This window comes from Gossypium raimondii, unplaced genomic scaffold, assembly GCF_025698545.1.
Source record: "Gossypium raimondii isolate GPD5lz unplaced genomic scaffold, ASM2569854v1 Contig00259, whole genome shotgun sequence".
Classification (NCBI taxonomy): Eukaryota; Viridiplantae; Streptophyta; class Magnoliopsida; order Malvales; family Malvaceae; genus Gossypium; species Gossypium raimondii.
This window is the reverse complement of record NW_026291359.1, coordinates 67,072-85,120: the sequence shown is the minus strand read 5'-3', so window position 1 is coordinate 85,120 and position 18,049 is coordinate 67,072. Positions and strand designations below refer to the sequence as shown.

The window sequence follows — 18,049 nt, the reverse complement described above, 5'->3', positions numbered from 1 at the left end:
TTTGTCTATTTTTGTGTTTCAAAACATTCATTTTCTTGGATAGCAAGATTACATTCATGTACTGCAAAGAACAAGTTTTAAAGATTATTTTCTAAAACCACTCATGACTATCCCTTACCAATCGTGATGTACATACAACATGTTCAAAGATGAAAATAATAATAAAAATTTTATTCATTATTAAAGGAAAATATTACCATATAATAGTTACAAAAAGTAAGCTTGGATTAGCAGCAGGATTAGCTAGGGATTTGAGTAGTCAAATATTATTATGATTATCACACAATTGAATGAAAGATTACAGGTCGAAGGCAAATGAAATAAGCATCGATCAAGATTTGAATAAGGCTTTATTTTAAGCAAATTAATTTCATAACAAAGCCAGCTGCAAATAGGTAAATAATCAAAACAGAGAGGAACACCAAATAATCATACAATGAGTTCTTAGCAGCCATGAAAATAATTCAACATCTGCTCCTGTTTTTCCTATAATTCTTGAATAATAGACCTCAGTTCATCACATTCCTAGTGCATTCAAGTCTCACATTACAAAATTCATAATTAATTTCTTTCTTCTGCCAAGGAGATGATAGGTCGACCTGTTGTAAACCCGCCTCTGATTAAAATAAAAAATGACAAATCATGTTTCAGGTCGAAGTTATTCACGGCCATAGGAATTATAGCCATTTGAATTAGACATGTTGCTCTGAGGCGGAGTTCGTTCTGGCCGAGGTCTTGCATACTCTGCAAATATAACCCAGCCATCGAGGAACTGCAATGATCCGAAGGAAATTAGATACCACAATCAAGGGAAAGGGGGAGGGAGAGTATGCAGATAAATCACTTTCCGCAATCTACCCTCAAAAGAACATAATAACAACAAAGCATGGTTCAATCATCAATGATCTAACCTGGAACAGTTCTATAAAAGCACCTAACATATTTAGTTCAATTGAAATTACAATATCGAAACAAAGAAATGAACATTTTAAGGAAGTAAAGGGAGCTAACCTTGCCATCCATTCCCACTCTTCCTTTCTCAGCTTCCTCTACAGTGGCATATCTTACGAAACCAAAGCCTTTAGAATATCCTGATACCCGATCAGTCACTACTCTGGCTGTAAAGAAAGAAAAGGCCAACGGTTAATAATCTCATAAAAACAATTTCCAACATTCTTTCACGTAAGGAGAGACTAACCATCAATTACACGTCCGAACTGAGAAAAGGCTTCTCGAAGTTTCTCCGACTGAGTGCGCTTGTTAAGCCCTAAAAACAAATTCACATAATAACTTTCATCAAAATATGAATCGAGAAAGGTAAACAAGTGACACAGTCAACACGTAGAATCGAAAAAGTACACAAATCAAATTACAAACCAAAACAGGGAGAGGATTCATTTTAAACCCAAACTTATAATACTCAATTCATTCTAAATTGATGAATTACTTCTTTGAATGAATTAAAGATATAGACAACATCAATCGTTTTCCTTAATCAACCATAGAAATTGACAAAATTTTCTTCCGTTTTCCCACATTTTCCCGCAATCAAGCCAGCATAATAACCTAATAAATAAGCCTGTACGCAAAAACTATAAATTAAACCAGAAAATAATAGAAGCAATTAAAGGAAAACCTGAAAAAACAGAGCTTTTTCCAGCAACAGAACAAGCAAAAAAAAAAACCCCAATAAATCAATATATAAACAATATTTACCAAGAACCCAGAAAAAAACAGGACCAACAAATTAAACCCATTAAAAGAAAAACTTCTCTTCCATTTTCCAGCAGTTTCCAAGCAACCAAACATATAAACAATACCAAATAATCCATAAAAATAACATGAGAAAACAAGAAAGAAGCTATGACAGATAAAGATGGAAAAGAAAATATATGTACCGGAGACAAAGAGGTTGGTACTTGGAGGCGCTTGCTCTCTACCAGGGGTTCCCTCGCCGTTGCCCATCGCCGTAATTGGGGGAGGCATAAAGGAATTAGCCGTAGCCGTTGAACACATGCGCCTGAATCCCTGGGGAGCTGCCCCAGCGAAGATCGCTCTCGTCGCCGCCGCCCTCAAAGCCATCAAGGAGATATTAGTGGGGATGGGGAGAATCAGGGTTTAACACTTCAGGATAAAACCTCTTTTGTGGTGAGAGAAAAATAGGGCAAAGTTGCAACCGACTTTAAAAGGCAAGGACTTGATGAAATTACCAATTTAGTCTTATAGAAATATATATTTAGAAACATATTAAATAATATAAAGGAGATGCTAAAATTATTCAAAAGTTACATATTAAATAATAATAGAGTAAACTTTTTAAAAATTTAGCCTAAATCATATCATTCCTCACTCAATTATGAGTAAATTTTTATTTTGGTCACTTAATTAGTTACAATTTAATTATTGAATTATTCAAAATATTTTATTGAAGTCATTGGGTTATTAAAATCTATGATATATGACTTTTTCTATTAGCGTTACCTACACTAATCGAAAATTATTTTTTTTTCCTTTTATTCTACAATTCATTTTTTCATGAAACAGTCACAAATCTACAAGCCAAAATTCAAACAGTTTATTTCTCCAATCTCCGAGGTTGACTGTCAATGGGTACTGACCCACCATTCTAATTATCAAAATTTCATTACAATTATTAGTATTTACAAGAAACATTTGTAGAATAAATATAAAACAAGGTTGATGGCTTTTCTTTTCTTTCTTGAATGAAATTTCAAGGATTGTTTAAAAACATGTTATTTGTCAAACATAAAACATCGATTTGATTAGAAAAGAAGATGCAAGATCATGATGGTATCCTCGATGAGCCTAAGCAAAGCTGTATTAACTTGGGTTAAGCTTTTCACTCCCTGATGATCACAGTCAATGACAGCTTTCTTAACAGCCTCAACACTTTTATACGACTTCTCAAACTTGAGCTGATCAAAAGCCTGTAGACCTTCCTGGATTTGAGGAACACTGGTGTTATAAGAATATCGACACAACACAAGGGACCCCCATGTTGGATAATCTGACGTCGCATTCTGCACCAACATGTCAACAATGTGTAAGGTTTCAACAAGTTTAGAAGCTGATTTCTCCACTGCAATCCGAGTTAACCCAGTTAAGTTGGCAGTGAAGCTGCCAGGATCTGATTCCAAAGCTGAGATACATTCTTCAGGGTACTGTGTTTTTTTGCAGGTTGATTCAATTAGGGCCTTGCCTGTTTCTTCAGCATGAATTGGCAGGAAATAGTTGTTGAAACCAAGGGATATTAGGGTTATGATGACCAAGGTTTTGGGGGAAATATTACTATTTTGGCTAGCCATTTTTTTTGGGGGGGGCTGGTGGGGGTTGCAGGAAAATGAGAATGCAGGAGGAAGAAATGATGTTTATGACAAGGTTTTGTGACTTAAAAAATGGATTAATCTTTTGAATTTCAAAAATTTTATCAAGTACTTAATTAGTGGATTTGTGTAATTAATGTTGTGGTAAATATGGCAATTGGTGAATTTAATTTAGAAATTAATTTGCTTAATTGATTCTATATTATTTGCTCAATTTGTTATTTTGTGTTTTATACCATGAGTACTAAAATAATTGACTTAATATATCAATTGAGAAAAATATCAGGATAAAATTATTAAATTATGTCATAAATTAAAATATATAGATGAAATTCTAAGTTTCAGCATAACATAGTATAGGAGTTAAGCTAAAGTTTGACTATTATATTATAATAATAATAATAATAATAATAATAATAAAGCAAGACAGTCTCAAGATAATATAACCAAATAATATTTTAATTGAAAAATTAACAATATTAATTATTTAAATTAATAAATTCGAACTCCACCTTTAAAATTTTCCAAACCTACAAATTCTAAAAAAAATTTTCTTTTTTTTTTCGAGTAGTTTGTTTCTTATCTTTTGTTTTGGCCAATGGCGATGTTAGTCTCCGGGTTGGTTATCATCTGCCTTTTTCTCCCCTCCCACCAACATTTTCTTTCTTTCTTCTTCTCATTCACTCACATGTCTTCCCTTTTTTTTTAGTTTGTAGATCTATTTTGTGGGTATCTTTGTTATCTTCACAAGTTGTGATGAATAGATGACGACGCATTTCGTTCCCTAAAACTCCACCGGCCACCAGTACTTTTTCTTGGAAAGTGGGGGCTCTTTGTTAACTTCTTAATGTTTCTGTTTTGAGGGTATTTCAGAATAATAAATGATTTCACGAGTCAATTTAGACCTGTGTTATCTTAAGTTTTATATGTTTTTTTTTCATTTTTAATAAATTTTCAATTTTAGAAGTTTTTGTTTGTTCGTGTAGCACGTTTTTTAGTCTTACTTATGCATGTAACCTTAGTTTTACAAGTGATTTTAGGGATGGTTTTGTTGTCGTCCTCTCTAGTTTGGTAAATGCTCGATTCTTTTGTCGATTTTTACTTGTTGCTTTGGACCATTTGGGGTTAATTTCCTTATCGTATTAAGTACTTGTAGTCACTCCAGATATGTCATGCTTGAGTTGTGATAAATCCAATTGTCAACGTGTCATGATGTTCTATTGATGCTAAGGCTAAAACCTTTGTTGTGTTGATGGAGCTTGTCCTTCACCATCTATGACAGTGTTTGTTATTTTTTCCCTAAATTGTATGCTTTCATTCATTGAACAAATTAATGAATTTACCTTTAAAAAACTATTTAAATTAATTGATAGTATTATAAAAATATAGAAACCAATTTTCAATAAAAATTATATTTTGAATTTAAACATAAAAAAGAGAGCAAAAGTGATATTTTACTCTCCCTTTTTTGTATTGTAAAAAAATAATAATGTGCTCAAAGTGTCAACAAAGGAAGGCCTTATTTTATATTGTTATACCCTACTTTGGCAACGAAACATGACAAAACATGGGACGACCTGTTAATAACTTATCATTGAGAACAACTCACAAGCAAGCCTCTGCTAAAGGCTTCTTTCAATGATCTTCTGCTAAAGATTGTCTGTGTAATGGCCCAAATTCAAGGTTATCGGAATAGTGGTTTCGTAACTACAAATCTGATTTAAAGAGAAATTTATTTTAATATTTTTGCATGAATATTGATATGATAGGAAAATCGTATGAAAATATCAATAGAAAAATTTTACCGATTTAGTGGTTAGTTAGAAAAAGAAATTATTGAAGAAATTGGGTAAAACAAGGTATCGAGACTTGATCTCAGAAATCGAGTCAAAAATATTTTTATAAATATTTATGAAGTGTTAGTAATATGGTATTAAAATTTCGCTAGAAAATTTTAATGTTTGGGTAGTCAATTAAGTGAAAAGGACTAAGTTGAAAAAGGCGTAAAAGTTACTAGAAGGATTAAATAGCTAAATTGTTAAATGAGGAGGGACATAAATTACAAATAAGCCCAAAAGGAGATATTTTGGGCGGCATAAGCCGAGAAAAATCAGGAGAATTGGAGAATTAAGGGTAAAATTGGAATATTACAAAATTTACTTTAAAAGTTAGGACTAAAGTGGAATTATCTAGATTTCTCTTTATTTTTCTGCATTCTCATCAGCCAAAAATGTCCTAAGGGTTTATTCAAGCTGGTTTTTCATAATTTTTGCACCAAATCCAAAAAATTCAAATACGAAGCTAGATCGAGGAAAAGAAAAAGTTTGGGATTAGTAGATTTTTGTTTACGAACAAGTATCGAGTGTTAAGTGCTCGGAGGTCGGATTTGGTCAGAGACGCATCACACTATCAACTTCAAGATCTCGGTACATAAAGAAACTTTATTTTGGAAATCAATGGCATGTATAAGCTAGTAAAGTAAATGTTAATGTGAAATGAATGTATGGTTAGCCATTGGTATGGCTAACAAATTTTGGTTTTGGTATGTGATGAGGTTATCTATTGAATATGTTAAATCTATCTTGAAAATATGTTGAAATGAATTGGTTGTGTTGGATTGGTCTCGGTTTAAAATTGCAGGAAAGATTAGATATTTACAAAGGGGTTATATTGAGTTCAAAAAAAAATTATTCAGTAAAATTTGGTAATGCCTCATACTCTATTTCGGCGACGAATACGGGTAGGGGGTATTACAGTCTGTGACTAACCCTTCATGAGTCCTACTTGAGCTATCTTGGAGACGATCTACTACAAACCTCGTGGGTATCACTGAGGTACAACAACATCGTACAACCTTAATAAGAATAATGTCAGTGTAGGACCACACAGTATCGCGTATGGCAACAACTGACCTATAATGGCCCTAGCCGACTGCTTGATCATGCTCACCTCTCGTATTGTCAACTACATTGCTCAATGGGAGAAAAGAATATATCCCTATATATACCCCAAAGCATGAGAGAAAAGGGATATCTCCTTATACCCCCCAAGAAAAACCTAAGTATCCCTCTTCCTACATTCTCCTTTCCCTCAACCTCCCACTTCTTACTATCTGCCTATCATTGGTGAAACGCCCATCCCATCTCCACCACATTCTCCTCCCTTGTTGAAATCTTGTATCAATATATATATATAGTTTTCTTTACCTGTGCAACACACGGGCTTGTTGTATATATTAACTAAATTTTAATTTTTTTTTATAAATTTTGTAACGTTTATAAAATTAGAATATAATATTTGGCACACTGTTGTGCAAGTGGAGTCTTAAATTCCACAAGCAGGGTTCATGAGTTGACAAGTGTCCTATAAGAATATAGTAGAATATTAAAAAATAAATATTTAAAAGAAAGAGACACATGATAATTTTTTAATGCTACCTATGGAATAAAAAGTACATTGCTAGTGTACCAAATACTAATCCCGATATTAAATTGAATTTTAATAAACAATATTTTGAAATTAATTATTTTTAAAATATAAATATTAATAATAGTAGATTGTGTAAAAGTTTGTTTTATATATAGTTTCTAACTTAACTTGAATTTTGATTATTAAATAATTTATTGTAACATTATTTCTATTTCAATTTTAATAATTATTTAATTTGTAAAAATGAATAAACTTAAAAGACTTTCTTTAATTGTGTCAACGTTTTACTTAAAATCCCTGTAATATATATTTAATCTTTACAAAATTCCATTTTTATTAAGTAAAATCTTAACATCCCAAATCAAATTAGATTAATGACACAAATAATTCAGTAGAGTGAGGTCGACTAGTTCAACCATATTTAAGTCTAAAATTTCAAATCAAGTTTAAGTTTACCATTGTTAGGTAGAAATACTTATAGAATGAATAATTCACGATTAAGATCGAGCTTAAATGAAGAATTTCATGTCACAAATTCATCCAGCATCATCCAAATTCGATTTAAATAATATTGTAAAAAAATTAAATTTAATTCTAAAAATAAATATTAATATAAGAACATATTTTATTTTTTATTAATATTTTGAACCGCAAAATAAACTTTGGCACTGGGTGAGATTAGCCTAAAAAACAAGCTTAACTTCTTTTTGTTTTTTAATTCAAACCATTCTTGACCAAACCTAACCCATAAACAATTCTATGTTTTTTTTTTGGACATAGCTTGACTCTGAGTATAAGTTTTGGAGAACAGAATAGTAATAGGGCAGCCCAGCAAATGGATAATTTCATGGATTGTTTGAGAACATTTTATTTGTCAATAATATATGCAATAACATAAAACATTGTTTAGATTAGAAAAGAAGATGCAAGATCATCATGGTATCCTTGGTGAGCCTAAACAAAGCTCTATTAACTTGGGTTAAGATTGGCAATGTCCATCCCTGACGATCACACCCAATGACTGCATTATTAACAGCCTCAACACTTTCATACGATTTATCAAACTTGAGCCCATCAAAAGCCTGTAGACCTCTCTGGATTTGAGGAACGCTGATGTTGTAAGTATCACGACAGTTGACAAGGAACCCCCATGTTAGATAATCTGTCGCATTCAGCACCAACGTTTCCACAATGTGTAAGGTTTCAACAAGTTTAGAAGCAGATTTCTTCACTGCAATCCGTGTTAACCCGGTTAAGTTGGCGGTGAAGCTGCCAGGATCTGATTCCAAAGCTGAGATACATTCTTCAGGGTACTGTGTTTTTTTGCAGGTTGATTCAATTAGGGCCTTGCCTGTTTCTTCGGCATCAGTTGGCAGGAAATAGTTGTTGAAACCAATGGAAATTAGGGTTATGATCAAGATTTTGGGGGAAATATTACTAATTTGGTTTGCCATTTTTTTGGTGTTATGGGAAAATGAGATGGAAGAAATGAGGTTTATAACAAGGCTTTTTGGAAGAAATTGTTATGACTTAAAACGGATTAAGATTTTGAATTTGGAAAAAAAAAACGTTTTCAATTACGTAATTGGTGGATTTGTGTAATTATTGTTGTAGTAAATATGGTAATTGGTGAATTTAATTTAGAAATTAAGTTGTTTAATTGATTTTATACTATATTTACCTAAATTATTTGTTATTTTGTATTCCTCTATTGAGTTCTGAAACTTTTTTTTTATTACATGAAAAAGGATAAAATCATAACTAGACTAGGCGGAGTTAGGTCATTTCGAATCATCATATAGTTTTTGAAGAATTTCATCCTAAGGTTGTATACAGTTATACATGCTTAGAGGCCTTGAAATGTCATTATTGTCTACTCGATTACCCTCTCTAAATACATGTGTCATCCTAATCATCCAAACATGTTGAATAATTTCTTTAATAGCTCGTAACACGATTGAGTGGTGAAACTCAACTGACTTATCTTGAATCAATCGGATTGCAGTCATACTATCCATCTCAAGCACATTTATTTAAGGCATAGACTCCGACAATTTGAAGTCCCTCTAGAGCTCCCCAAAGCTCGACATTGAGTGCAGAACAACAACCAATGTATTTAAAAAACTAAAATTCATGTACCATGTTTGTCTCGGATAACTCTCACCAGCTAAAGCATTTCTAGACACTTTACACAGGACCATGAGTGTTCACCTTATACCATCCTTCCCCAAGCCAAAAATCCTTAGTGTTCACCTTATACATATTAATCATGAATTAATATATATATATATATATACATTTCATGAATTAATCATCAACTTACATAAAAAAATTGATAGGATGTAAGATTTTGGACTCAGCAAATTATTCGAATTATTCGAATTCGATTGAAGAAAAACTCAATCATCAAACCAAACTCAAACTTGAGTAAGCTATGGATTAAACCAAATTCGAACTAAATAATACTCCAAATTTAATTATATTATTATCTTTGAAATATATTATTAACCTTAAACTTAATTATCCAACCAAAATCATATAACTCAAGCTTAATCAAGCTTACACTCAAATAACTCTATTACATCTTAAACTGACCTCGAACTTAAAAGTAGATATCTGATTGAGTTAGCGCTTCAAATTTCGAATCAAACTCAAACTCACCAATATTCAGACTCAAGTCGACCCCGTCCAATTACACCCGTGTTAATGCATTATTTATTCCTCTGGAATATGGTATTGAACTTCGTTTCTAAGATGGGAAATGTGCATAGTGCACATTGTGGACTTCAACTGATTCCATAACAATTGAAAGCTACTTAACCACAAGAAAAATGCTAGAACTTACGGACAGTGGACTTTAAAGTATATTGATCATCATTATCATCCAGAAGAATAAACAAACGAGCAAGTGTTTTTGAGTTTGTAATATCGGCAAATTTACTTTAAAAAAGAGGCTACACTCGTTTCACAAGAACAACCATAATAACCATCACTGCCAATCCCATCAAGCTAGCTCCAATTGTCTTATCCATATTGTTCGATCCAGCATTTTCTTTAGCCTTGTCCACCGAGGGTAAACTAAAGAGACTATGGAGGAAATCAGTCGTTTTACTCACCATCTCGACCACACTAGTCTTGATTTTCTGTATAAAAGCCGAAAATGATTCTCCACCATCTTCATTTTCCTCTAGCTTCACTGAAGATACAGAACTTCGAGGAGATCCCGGAAATTCAAACTTATCATCTGCATCACAATGGTTACAAAATTAAGCAAAATAGTAAAAGATGCGATGCAATGGAAGAGTGAAACAATGAGCAAAACGTCTCACTTGTCTGCTGGGATTTAATGAAATCCATATAAGCTGAATTGTTCAGGACAGCATCCCATACATGCGGATCAGAAGCAATGGAAGCAACAACAGACTGAGGGGAAAACCAAAACCAAAACCATTAACCATTAACCATCAACCATCTTACATTTTATAATTATAGGTAATGGAAGTAAATCGATAAACAAACGATTATCAGATAAACAACCAAATAAAGCATCCTAGTATGAAGTATGGAAGACTATGTTGCACTAATCTCTGTTTTTCTTAAAATATCATCCGATACCCTCTAAGGGTACCCAACACCCAACACTAACGCCCGAATCCTAATAATAAATCCAAGTAAAGAGTATAAAAGGAAACAACCCTAAACAACACTGTTAACAATCTGTAACGAATGTCATTATCCAAAATGTAGTTAACCACAACCTGAACAGCAGGGCTCTCATTGAGTAATTTGAATGCCTGAATAGCAGGTTTTGGCACTGAAGTGGCTTCAATGTTGTAAGCAACACAATCTTTAGTCTCCTCAGTGTTCGAAAGCGATGAAACGCCAGTCACCTGAACCATTTCACTGTATTGTGGAGATGACAGATAAACCCTGAACCAAAAGGAAATATTCTCTAACAGATCAGAAATATAGTAACATGATTTTCTCATACATACCAACATCACATCCCACCCTCAAAATATGTCATTACAAACTTGAAAATTCAATATGAAATGAAGTCTTAACTATTTTTTGTTTGGGGTTCTTGATGTTAGTCAACAGTCTTAAAGCAGCTTTTTGATGATGTTTACTTACTATATCATAATTTAGATAAAAATAGTTAGCAAAACCCTTCAAATTCAATATCTTTATCCTATAAAAGCAACCATTACCCAAATTTCAGCTTGATACATTTTCTTTTGTTAACAATTCCTAAAATCTGAAATAAATAAATAAAAAGAACTGAAAGGAATAAACTTTACTTGTCCAGTGCATCTTTCAAATCATTAGTGGCTTCTTTAGCCTCCTCCAGGCTTGGAGCGCCACTAAACAAAACCCGAGCAATCGGTTCGGGTCTACCTGAGGCGGCGATGGATCCTTCCAGAGCAGCTTCCTGTTCAAAATCACCAGCGAATTCCCAATCATCCACCATCTCCCAAGATGACTTGTGACTGACCGACGCAGTCGTGTCGGCAACAGACGAAACTCCTTCACTAGAAACAGAAACCACGGAAGAAGCAGAACGGGAAGCGGCGGCGACACGCATAACGGATTGCTCAGCAGACAGCGGAGTTCCCTGAACACCACCACGAAGGCTGGAGTTAACAATTCCGACCCCGGCGACCTTCCCCACCGCCCTCATGACTCCTCCTCCGCCCATTTCGGTGATTCCAATAAAAGGAAGAGATGGTATTTTTGGATTAGATGAACTGAGAAGAAGATGAGGATAATGGTATTAAATAGAAGGAAATTATTTATGATTATCTATTGATTCTATTTCAGTTGAAAAGGAAAGGATATTTTATGACGGTTGTCATTTTGAAGGAACCAAACGGCATGTCGTTTCGATTCCTTACTCTTATACATTTTGTTTTCCAAATATCTATATAAAATAATTCCAAAAATTTGTGTTTAAAAAGAAAAAATCTGTTTAGAGTTAAAAGAAAATATTTTAGACTTTAAAATATTTAATGATATTGATATTTATACAATCGATTAATTCTATTAAAAAATTAATTATTTTAATTTAACTATTACGCAATAAAATAATAAATGATTTTTATAATTTTTATTAAAAAAAAGATTTTATTATATGCTTACGACTTTTTTTTTCAGCTAGTTTTATAACATAGAGAGAGAACGCCACCTGTCCAACCAACACTTTTGTTTTTTAAATGTAAGGTATTGCATCTTTATCCCAAATTGTTATTGTCGGTCAAATTTGATTCTAGGGAAAGGCTCAAAAGTATTTAGATCCAACGGTTTTATATTAGTCCTTTTGTTTCCTTTCATTATTGAAAAGCCTTGTAACCACAATACACATTTTGGGGTTCACAAAGGACCTCCCTGCAATTCAAATCAATGAGATAACAACACTCTGTACACAAAACACATATCCAAGCCACCATCACCAAAACAACTCAAAATCTACCCAAATGATTTATGGATGGTGTGATAGGACTGACATAAGCATTTAATGCTTAGTAAATTCGAAAAGGGTAAACTTTAACTTACAAAATATCAATTAATAAACCATGTAACCATACTCATTACATCATTTAACATTAAACTTTCCTATGCACCATAATTCACATGGTTAGTAGATATCATGAAAATATAACATCTATGATTTTAATAGTTGTCATTTAGTCGTAACTAAAATTTTAAAATTATAAAAATACAAGGACCGAAAAGGATTAAATCCACAACTTGATCAATTATAGTGTCTAATAGCATCATTTGACAAAAAAATAAAAATAAAAGATTAGAGTAAATGCCCTCGTTAAGTTTTTAAATATATATATATATAAGCATTTAAAGCTTATGAACAGACATGGTGGGGGATGGTAACCAAAGACCACAGGAAGTTAATCGTTTCCAAGATGTAGCTCATGTTCATCACTTCATTTCTCTGTAAAACCTGTATTTTAAGTCTTACAACCCATTCATTGTACTATACTATACTATACTATACTATCACCATTATCATCCACAAAGGCATCCGAATGAGCAAACTTCTTTACTATTTACTATGTCGTTTCAGTAAAATAATTATAATCACTATCACTGCAAATCCCATGAAGGGTCTTACAGTTGTATCATAAAATACGCTCAATCCAGCAATTCCCTCCTTTTCAGTTGAGTCAGTAAAACATCTATCCTTGAAACCAATCGTTTTTTTCACCATCTCAACCACACTACTCTTCATTTTCTGCATAAAACCCGACGACGGGTCTTCACTGTCTTCGTACTCTTCTAGTTTCTTTGGAAATCCCTCAACTTTAAGCTCATCACCTGCAACTGCTACATAAATATATATATATATATATATATATATATATATTAGTTTTAAAATTAACCTAAGGAATCAAAAGATACATCAAGTTATGGAAGTAACATAAAAGCAATGATCAAAACTTCTCACTGGTCTGTTGTGATTGCATGTAAGCCATAAAAGCTGGACTGTTCATGACAGCATTCCATACGTTCCCATCGGCAGCAATGGAAGCAACACACACTGAAAGCATGACCAAAACCATTTAGATATCCAATCATAATAAGATGAAGTAAAGCAAAATTTACGGTTTAGGGTTTGTTCAAGGTTTACAATTTCAGGGTAAATTCAGCAGTAAAGGTAATGAAAGTAGATCCTAATTGTATTTAGCACTTAAATAAGATCATGAAGAAAGAACAAAGTTATGCAGTTACCTGAACAGCAGGACTCACTTAATAATTTGACTGCCTGTATAGCAGGTTTAATTGCCTTCCCCACCATCTCACTCGCCAGCTCAACCACACTAGTCTTGATTTTGTGCAGATAACCCGAAGATGGATCTTTACTGTCTTCTTCATAGTACTCTTCTAGCTTTACTGGAGATTCGGAACCTTCGGTAGACTCCTCTACTTCAAACTCATCACCTTCACCTTCAAGATGCATCGAATGATGGAAAGTAACACAAAAGCAATGAGCCTGGTATTGGATGAAATCCATATAGGCTGAATTGTTCAAAACAGCATTCCGTACATTCGGATCGGCAACAATGGATGACACAACAGACTGAAAGGAAGCACAAAGTTAAGCAGTACCTGAACATCTGCACTTTCACTTAATAACTTGAAAGCCTGTATAGCAGGTTTAGGTGCTGAAGCACAACCTTTACTTGTCTCCTCAGGGTTTGAAACCAATGAAACGGCAGAATCCCGAGCTGTGTCACCGTATGGTGGAGGTGATAGATAAACCCTAATAAAACAGATAACAGCGCAATCATCTCTATATGTAGTACACCATAAAAAAAACATCATCAAAATGGCTTCGAAGAGTTTCATAAAGGATCATGCTATTTGGAATCAATAAAAGAAAAATACGAGAGGAATAAACTTTACATATCCAATGCATCTTTCAAATCAGCAATGGCTTCTTTTGCTTCTTCCAGGCTGGGAACGCCACCAAACAACACACCAGCAATCGGTTCGCCTTGGCCGGAGGCGTCGCTGGATCCTTCCAGAGCCACCTCGTGCTCAACAATACCACCAGAAAGTTCCCAGTCATCAACGTGCTCCAAAGATGCCTTTTGATTGGCCGATGCTGTCGTGAGACGAACAGACGGAACTCCTACACTAGAAACAGCAATCGGGGAAGAAGCAGAAGGAGGAGCGGCGACACGTATGATGGAGTGCTCGGCAGACCGAGAAGTTGACTGAGCACCGCGAGCGTTGGCATTATCAATTCCGACTCCGACGACCTTCCCCACAGCCCTCATGTCGTTTTAATTTTTTTTATATTAAAATCCATCTCAGATGAAAAGTTCTAAAATTTATATTTTAGTTACCGAATTTTTAAAAATTATTAAATGTTTATTAATGTTATTAATTTATATGAAAATTTCAGATTAAATTATATACTTAATCTCTATATATTTTTTTTAGCAATCTAATATTTCTCCATTTTCACTTCTCCCTTTCTTTTCTTTTATTTCATTATTAAATGACTATATTTTTAAATATATAAAAAAAGTTGTCTCATGTTGATATTAAAAAATTAAAAAAAAATGAAACATATTGCAGCTTTTTAAGTTTTAACCCTTCTAGAGTTTGAAAAACCAAGTAATAATCCATTTATAATGTTCAAAGGACTCCTCTATGTAGCAAGATTGCGGAAGAAAATTAGAGTAAAAGGCAAAAAAGTGTGCTGGCATAGATTATTGTGGTTTCCTAAGCCCTCTATTGTTGTTTAGATGGTTGTGTTGAATAAGCTCCCTTTTAGAGATCAATTATCTCTATTCAACTTAATGTTGATGTTGGTTGTTTGCTTTGCTCTACAACTATTGAATCTAGAAATCATATTTTTTTTCATGAATTCATTTTGGGGGACTTAGGTCTGGTGAATATGCTGTCAATGCCTGTGACTGTATTCAGCATATGGTCACTTGATCAAACAGATAGTGAAGGCCAGCTTATCGAGTTTTAGAAATCCATTTGTAAATGTAAAGTTGCACATTTGTAGTTTCAGGACTCAGAAGCTCATCCACAATGGGACATGAAAAGCTGGCTTAAGCTCATTATATCTAAGTTTTAATGACTGTAATTCATCAATCTTTTCCTCTTGCAAAGGCTTTTCTTTTTTATCAAGTAACCATGCAGTGACGGTTGAGACTTGCTGCTTTCCTTAAGAGCTTTACCCTAATGAACCTGTGTGCTTTCTCTCTGTTCTTTCTGTGTCCAGTTTTGCAGTGAGGACAAGTTTAATGGTTGATAATTGCTAAATGTCATTGATGAGAGAGGAGTGATCTTGAATTGCTTTTATGTTGGCAGTCTAAAACAGTATACGGGGCTACAAGATAAATAAAGCTTGTATGCTGTATTAATTGAAATGTAATGCTTGCATCATAATTAAATTGCAAGTTTATGGCCAGCATTGGAGTTAAATTATAAGCTTATTCTTCACTTCAGTAAGCTGTGAAGTCTGTACTAATTCTTGCGGAGTAGTTTTTGAGTTCATCTGATGTGCTATTTTCATTTGTAGGATGTCCTGCAGTATGATAATCCATCAACTAGACCAGGGTTGTGAAACAGATAAGATTATATCTATTGATCTATAAAACCAGGATTATACCTTATTCTAGTCCTGTTAATTCATTTGAAAACACCAATCACTGTGCAAGTTTGTTGGTTTCCTTCAGAGAAAGCTAAATGGTCAGATTTTTGGGTTTTTATTAAATTTTAAAAATCTCTTCCTTAAGAGAAAGCTGTTTTGACCTACTTCATTCTACTTCTTATGTATGTCAGACTGAAGAAAAAAAGCAAGCTGTTGCAGCTGATGTACTATTTCAATATTCGAAATTTGCAATGGCATGCATGGGAAACCAAGTTCGTCCTTGTGACATGAGGTTGCATTTGATGAAGATAGGTTGGAAAAAAGGGTTAAAGTGATATCACTTTTCTATTCTATTATGTTCCTTTGCAATGGTATTATATGATGGCTGCATGTGATACCATGCATGTTATGATATGAAGAGTAAAGGGCTCGGTATCAAGGGCTAAATTTCTGCCAAGATAATTGACAAATAGTTCATTTTTCGCCCTTGTTTAGGAAATACCAGGGCAGCCAACTTCTCTGAAGAGAGTTTCATCCCAAGCTGCTACTTCTCCTGATTCAGTGGGTGAGTCATCAAGCTCAGATACTGCAAGACTTGATAAGGAAGTTGATACAGCTGATAATGAGGTGAATGAACATAATGGTATGTTCTTATTTAATTCCATGTATGGGAGCGAAAAATCAATTGTATTTATGATAGATAGAGGACAAGGCTTTATAGTATAATATTAATTGTATAAAATGTTGTCATTATAGTATACATAGTTTTTTTTTTTTTTTTTTACTGAAGCAATTGTTCTCTAGTACGAGTAATGCTTTAATGTATTTGTTTAATGCAGGGAAACGGACAACTTGTTGCTTGGTGTACAATTTTGTTATGTTTGAACCATTGATGGAGCTTAACATGTTTGATGCATGGTATAACTTTTGTTGATGCATAGTCTACTTGCGATGTGAATCGAATTTAAAATACTAAAAGTACACTCCTTAATTTTACCATTTCAATCAAAGTTGTTGGAAATTATAGATTCTAAATTCATTAGATATTATTTAATAGATCATTTAGTGTGATTCATGAGCACTTATTTGGATTAGAAAGTGATGATTCATTCATCTAATGGATACATTTGATTTCCATATTACATATTTCTTAGAAGAAATATGTCCAATACGGATGGTTGTAGTTCTTCAATGGTGTTCATTAAGTGCATATAAATAGATGATTATGGTGCTCAAAATATTATTATTACAATCAATCCAATTTCAGAAATCAGAGTAAGAGTTAGAGAATTCCTCGATTTTGCAAATAAAAAGAAATGAAAAAGTTTTGTTATATCCTGGGAGAGCCTTTATCTTAACAACTTTGTGTAAGGATAAATTATTCTCTAGCACCTCGAAATCTATTGTTTTAATTCCATATCGTCTTCGAATCTATTGTCTCCCCTCAAATAATATTTAATTTTTATTCAATTTTAATAAATATCCTATATAATTATTATCATCTACATTGGGAAATAGCATAGTGGAGTCATATATAGAGATGATAGAAATGAGATAAAATGAAAGTTGAGTAGGTTAGATATCAACAATGAAGTGGGGTCATAAATTGATTCTATATTTCAATATAAAGCTTTAAAAATTACATCTCCATTTTCAGTAACAAAATTAATCCATATGTGCTACCTATATTACAATGAAAATCCCATCAAATTGATGCCATTTTGAATGGTTCAGCACCAAACCACCCACAAAAATATTTTATTTAACATTTAATAAGATAGTATTTTAAAAATAATTAAAATAAAGAGAAACTTTTCTTGTAAAATTCCCCCAACCCAATGAATCTTTTTCTTTTTAATGCAAGTAGTTTAAAAAATAATTAGAAACCTAACCGTTTCACATGTTCATCCATATGAAACGACAAACCAACCCACCCAAGGAAGAACCAACACCAGAGATTCCCTTCTTGAGAATGAAGACATGAAAAAAGAAGACAAGTAAAGGGATAGTCATTCCATTATTAAAAAATTTTATTTTATGAATTTAGAATTAAAAGTTTACAATTTAAGTACTCACGCTATATCACTTTTGTTAAAATCATAAATGGCAAATTGACGACGCAGTTAAAAAAATTGGTATAATA

The 18,049-nt window shown here is 33.1% G+C and overlaps 4 protein-coding genes across 4 annotated transcripts; all 4 read right to left on the bottom strand.

The window, feature by feature from the left end:
• Positions 1-321: 321 nt before the first annotated feature.
• Positions 322-2,167, bottom strand: LOC105761222 (organelle RRM domain-containing protein 2, mitochondrial). The gene is made up of 4 exons (XM_012578973.2): positions 1,899-2,167; positions 1,199-1,267; positions 1,012-1,118; positions 322-772 (listed from the first exon to the last, which is right to left on the bottom strand). Exons 1-4 carry the CDS (start codon positions 2,080-2,082, stop codon positions 659-661), a joined length of 474 nt encoding a protein of 157 aa, XP_012434427.1. The 5' UTR covers positions 2,083-2,167; the 3' UTR covers positions 322-658.
• A 616-nt stretch (positions 2,168-2,783) lies between these two features.
• Positions 2,784-3,326, bottom strand: LOC105801290 (cell wall / vacuolar inhibitor of fructosidase 2). Its single transcript, XM_012632608.1, has one exon. The coding sequence runs from the start codon at positions 3,324-3,326 to the stop codon at positions 2,784-2,786; it is 543 nt and encodes a 180-aa protein (XP_012488062.1).
• A 4,233-nt stretch (positions 3,327-7,559) lies between these two features.
• Positions 7,560-8,301, bottom strand: LOC105801637 (cell wall / vacuolar inhibitor of fructosidase 2). The gene has a single exon (XM_012632851.2). It carries the CDS (start codon positions 8,225-8,227, stop codon positions 7,685-7,687), a length of 543 nt encoding a protein of 180 aa, XP_012488305.1. The 5' UTR covers positions 8,228-8,301; the 3' UTR covers positions 7,560-7,684.
• A 1,323-nt stretch (positions 8,302-9,624) lies between these two features.
• LOC105761223 (uncharacterized) lies at positions 9,625-11,567 on the bottom strand. The gene is made up of 4 exons (XM_012578974.2): positions 11,075-11,567; positions 10,532-10,703; positions 10,103-10,196; positions 9,625-10,017 (listed from the first exon to the last, which is right to left on the bottom strand). Exons 1-4 carry the CDS (start codon positions 11,470-11,472, stop codon positions 9,728-9,730), a joined length of 954 nt encoding a protein of 317 aa, XP_012434428.1. The 5' UTR covers positions 11,473-11,567; the 3' UTR covers positions 9,625-9,727.
• Positions 11,568-18,049: the final 6,482 nt, after the last annotated feature.